This window comes from Neltuma alba, unplaced genomic scaffold, assembly GCF_004799145.2.
Source record: "Neltuma alba isolate B1F8T4 unplaced genomic scaffold, ASM479914v2 tig00013774_pilon, whole genome shotgun sequence".
Taxonomy (NCBI): Eukaryota; Viridiplantae; Streptophyta; class Magnoliopsida; order Fabales; family Fabaceae; genus Neltuma; species Neltuma alba.
Window position 1 is genome coordinate 8,632 of NW_021637901.1, and position 5,146 is coordinate 13,777.

At 34.7% G+C, this 5,146-nt stretch overlaps 1 protein-coding gene across 1 annotated transcript; it reads left to right on the forward strand.

Moving 5' to 3' along the window:
- Positions 1-1,706: 1,706 nt before the first annotated feature.
- Positions 1,707-4,592, forward strand: LOC114739123 (ras-related protein RABA5c-like). The gene is made up of 2 exons (XM_028927166.1): positions 1,707-2,080; positions 4,042-4,592. The coding sequence occupies exons 1-2, from the start codon at positions 1,747-1,749 to the stop codon at positions 4,356-4,358; spliced, it is 651 nt and encodes a 216-aa protein (XP_028782999.1). The 5' UTR covers positions 1,707-1,746; the 3' UTR covers positions 4,359-4,592.
- The last annotated feature ends 554 nt before the right edge of the window (positions 4,593-5,146 follow it).

Below are 5,146 nucleotides of genomic sequence, written 5' to 3' on the forward strand. Positions count from 1 at the left end.
GCCAATAATAGTTGTTATACAATTTGGGGAATGGAAGATTAATAAAGCATAAATTTTGTAGAGGGAATGACCCCAAAAAAAAGATTGAAACAGCATACTAATATCATTTTTCCACATGCTACTGTAATTAGAATAGATTAAGAAATTATTATTGAGCAGATTCTTCTTACATATGAGTATGTGACGATCAATGTGGTTCAAGAATGCAGAAAATGTCGGGGCAACTTGAGTAACCCAACCTAGCATTAGTTGTTGCAAGAGAGATAAGCATTAGAAGAACGCAATTTCATGGACATGAAAGTTTAAATTTCATCACGTTCAAGAAAAATTGTGAATATGTAAGAAGTATGCCTTTGAATTTTAACATTTCTCATGTAGATTGTCCAGTCTTATATATGCCTTGTACATTTATTTTTTGTCCTATTTTAATTGTCAATTATTAATACATACAAGCTTCATTTTTATTAAATATTTCACCTACCATATTATCACTTATAATGATTATGTTGTTTATTTAGGGCGTGGCAGCACGTTTGCACTCTTTTAAATGTTACTCATTTACCCAAAATAATATACTCCTCCGGTTTTTAATATAGAACCTAATTATTGAGTTAACTTTGATCTTAAATATAAGACCTATTTTTTATATTTATTAATTTTTTTCTAAATTATTTTTATAAATACTTCTTCAACCATAATCAAGTAGAAAGGAAAGAGAAGATATTAAAAAAGATGATTATGGTGTTTTAGGAAAAACATGTCATATTTTTCATAATTAACTAACTTACCTAACTTCTTTAATCTAATCAAATTAGTTAAATAGGTCTTCATTATTTTTTGATGATCATTATCCAAAAGTATGGATGGGGTCTTTATCTTCTTTTACCCCATAGAAGAAACTTACGTGAGTGCATCCAAGTAGGGTGGCATATGCAAACTCATGCAAAACCAATGGTAGCCGCGCTATATATCTTTTGAAAGCAAGCATGTGAATTCCTTCTAATGATGCAGCTTCAAAGTAACATGTGTGTACTGCTGAGTGTTCATGCGTTGAAGAGAAATTATAAGTGTAGCCAGAGACTTAAGCTTTGGACTGTCTCAAACCTGCTGCTAAATTGGAGACTACAATCAAATCCGGGCCTGCTTTAATTTATGTGGTGTTATTTACCTCTTTTCTATTCTCGTTATTTTAGTTTTTCAGTTGTTTTTGTTGTTGGCTTATCCTGCTTTCTTATTTCACTCGTGTTAGGCCGACCTTCTTCTTTGATTCATTTGAGCTTTGCTCAAATTGATCGAGAGTAATTGGCCAGCCTTTTTATTTAATCTTTTTATTTGAATTTGAATAAATTTGACATTTTATCAAAAACAAAAGACTCAAGCAAGTGTTAAATTGGGCCAAATGGTTCAGATATGAATAAGGTAACTTGCAATAATATGAGCGAGGTAAAAATGATTCTTAGTAGTACTATTGGAGCCGCGCCAGGTCATTTTGATATGGAAAGAAGTCAATGCTTTGGACCGAAAGGTCGGTCAAATGGACACCGATTATCATATTAAAATCGGCTCCATCAATAAAAAGAAGCGATGAACCCCGCCAATCACGCGACGTGCCTGAAGCAAAACCCCACCGCTCCTTCACTCATTTCACACCCCCAATACCGTTCTTGCTTCTTCTGAGCCCCATTTATACATTTCGCAGCGGAATCCCACACTCGGAAGCTCGCAAAGCTCGAAAATTTTGTAGCAATGGAGGACAACGAGGAGGTGGGTGAGGAGTATCTCTTCAAGATTGTCCTAATTGGCGACTCTGCTGTTGGCAAGTCCAATTTGCTCTCTCGCTTTGCTCGCAACGAGTTCGATAGCAATTCTAAGGCTACAATTGGGGTTGAGTTTCAGACCCAAGCTGTAGAAATTGATGGCAAAGAAGTTAAGGCTCAGATCTGGGACACTGCTGGCCAAGAACGATTCAGAGCTGTCACTTCTGCTTACTACAGAGGTGCTGTTGGGGCTCTCGTTGTTTACGATATCAGTAGGAGAAGCACTTTTGATAGCACCAAAAGGTGGCTCGAGGAGCTTTCTAGTATGTTTATTCTAACACGCTGCTCTTAATTTCTGTTTGCTTTTATCTTTATCTGATATCGACATGATAAGATTAAATATGCAGTGTATGAATGTAAGTTGAAATATCATGGTGTGTCTAGCGTAAGTGTTCTAAATTCTATACCGTGTTTTTCTTTTTGAACTACTGGTGATTCATGGATCTGTTTCATTTCTTGATAGTTTTGAAAGGGAAAGCAGGCTTGCCTTGTTCCTCTCCTTTTGTTTTCACGACTTCTGTTATTGGTGAATCTGCTTCGAGGGGTTTACTAGTATAATTAAAAAGGATTTTAAATAATAGTCAGCTGTATTAGATGAATTCTTAAGAAAGTATAACTAATAATGCAAACGAATGAACGTCAATAATCTCAATTGTTGATGCATTTGTTGTGAAACATTTTTAAGGTCTACAGCTGTTGATCAACTTAATGTGTGCGTACTGCATTGTTTGGTTGAAGAATTTAAAAGGATCAAGCAAGTCATTCTCAATAGATGAAAGCTATCTTGAAAACCGTATAGAGCCCCTAATCCGAATTAATTAGGATTGTTGGTAACAGTTGCGTACATTATGTAGCATCTCTTCTCATCATGCATTTGACATTTTGCTAGATGTTGCTTCAGTTTACTTCTTTGTTACTGTTACTCTCTGCTCTTAATTTTGGTTTGCTTTCATTGTTTTCTTGTTTTGGATTGCACTCAGAAGGAAAGTAGGCCTTCCCTTTTCCTCAGTTTTGCTTTCATGGTGATTAATTGTTTTGTAAGTGAAGTTAAATCAGAGTTGGGTTTCCTTCTTTATGTAATGCCTCTGCAATTCAATGTAGTAGGGTTTTTGTTACTTAAATTAGTTGCTGGCACTTGCTTAGCTGTTTGTTATTTCTTTCTTTATTGGAACAGAATATATATGAAAATAAGTCAATGAAAGTTCGGGTGGTTTTCATGGGGATATTATACCCAAATAACTACTTATGATCTGATGAGAAATTTTATAATAGAAATGAACTGTGCTTGTTAACTGATGATAAAAATGTCTGGCCAAGAAAAAACTGATGATAAAAGAATGTCATAAAATTATAATTTTGGAACTTATTCAAACTGGTAAAGTGACAGAGATGCTATCAATGATGGACCATCCATGTACATAATGGAATTGACAGCTTGTTTGGTGGCATTTATAAGGTTTATTAATTAATGTTATAGATGGTTGGAGTTTGAAGAACAAGGGGGTTTTTTTTTTTTGGGGAAGTTGGAAGATTCTTTTCTATTGGACATGAATAGCATTTTGCCTATAGCGTTAGATACACCATTAATTGAGATGACCTGTCTTCTTTGATGATGTTTACTAGAGTGCAATTTCTTAAGCCCATTTGGTATAAAAATAAAAAATAGACTCCGTTTCTAACGCAAAGAAAATGAAATATGCAATGTTTACTATGTCATTCGGATCGTTATCAACAGTGGCTTTTTTAATTCTTCTTTTTCTACCCATGGCAATGAGTGTCATTTTTTGCTTCATTCCCTCTCTATACGTAGCATTTGATATACCAAAGAGCTCCAAAGTGTTTGCTGTAATTTTTCTTTTTCAAAAATAGGAACAAGTGCCAAAGCACCCCCTAAAAATTAAAGAACTGAATCAGTTTGGCTTAGACTGCCTTCTAAGTAGAAAGAATAAGCATACCCAAGAATTTCTTTGCTGATAATTAACCCTTGATTTGCAGAATCGTTATTTAATGTGCTTATGATGATGAAACATCTATCAAAACAATTCTCAAGATCTCCCCCCCCCCTTTGGTTTTAAATAAGACTTCATTTTGAGGCCTGTATGGTTTGCCTTGCCATGTCATCTTTGATGCGACTTGAAACATTATGTAGTTACTTACTCTTCATTTAATGAATTGTTGTGTTGAAGTTCACGAGTTTCTGACTCTTGCATGAACGACCCTGCAGTTCATTGTGATACCACAGTGGCAAGAATGTTGGTGGGGAATAAGTGTGACCTGGAGAATATCAGAGAGGTTAGCATAGAGGATGGCAAAGGCCTCGCAGAAGCAGAAGGCTTGTTCTTCATGGAGACATCTGCACTTGATTCTACCAATGTTCAAACAGCTTTCGAGATTGTTATCAGGGAAATCTACAACAATATCAGCCGGAAAGTGTTGAACTCTGATTCTTACAAGGCCGAACTGTCTGTGAATCGAGTCAACCTCGCTAACGGGGCGGGATCAAAGCAAGGCCGGCTGAATTTTTCATGCTGTTCTTCATGATCCTTGTTCCAGACTTGGTTTTGTTGCTGCCGTGGATATTTTCGGTGTAGCCTTCCTTTACTTTTCCTTGATAGTATGAAATCTCCTCATCCTCTGTTGTGCCCCCCCAAAACAAAGGAGGTCAATATTTTTTCTAAAGGTTCACATATTGCAAAGCATGTTATTCATTTTCAATTTACTAGACCTTCTTCCTTAATTCTTGAGGCCCTTGATCCTGATGTGACTGAGACGGTACAAAAAAGGAGTATACTCTTCCTTATATCCATATGACCAAAAGCCTATTTGGACGAGTTTCATATGATTTCTCCCTGCCACCCTTGGTTTCCATCCATTTCTTGGATGGGATGATTAAATTTAGATGGTTTAGGCGTAATATTCTATAAAATGATTTTTTTTTTCACTTGCTTTATAATGCATATTTAAATTGTTCAAGTTGAATGCATGCTTGTTTAACTTTAAAAGAAAATGAAAAAATGATGTTGGTAAACCAAACATGAAACAACCATCACTTGCTTAAATCCTATTTTGATCAACTACTTGGATTAGCTTTTAGAAATAATTACTTAAAAAGTTAATTTAAGTGGTTAGTCAAAATAAAGGAAAATCATTTTTTTTCTTGTTAATTTGAGATATGGTTGTTTCATGTTATCTTATAAGAGCCACATTTTTCAAATAAACACATCCTAAATTTGAACAGTTTGGATTATTTATTTTATTGTTTTAAATTTTTAATAACCTTTTATAAAATATTAAAAATGACTAGTTTAAATATAAGAAAATAGTTTAAA

Coding starts and splice junctions, on each gene's coding strand:
- LOC114739123 (XM_028927166.1), top strand. CDS start 1,747: ATGGAGGACAACGAGGAGGTGGGTGAGGAGTATCTCTTCAAGATTGTC. Junction 2,081..4,041: donor GTGGCTCGAGGAGCTTTCTA/GTATGTTTATTC, acceptor ACGACCCTGCAG/TTCATTGTGATACCACAGTG.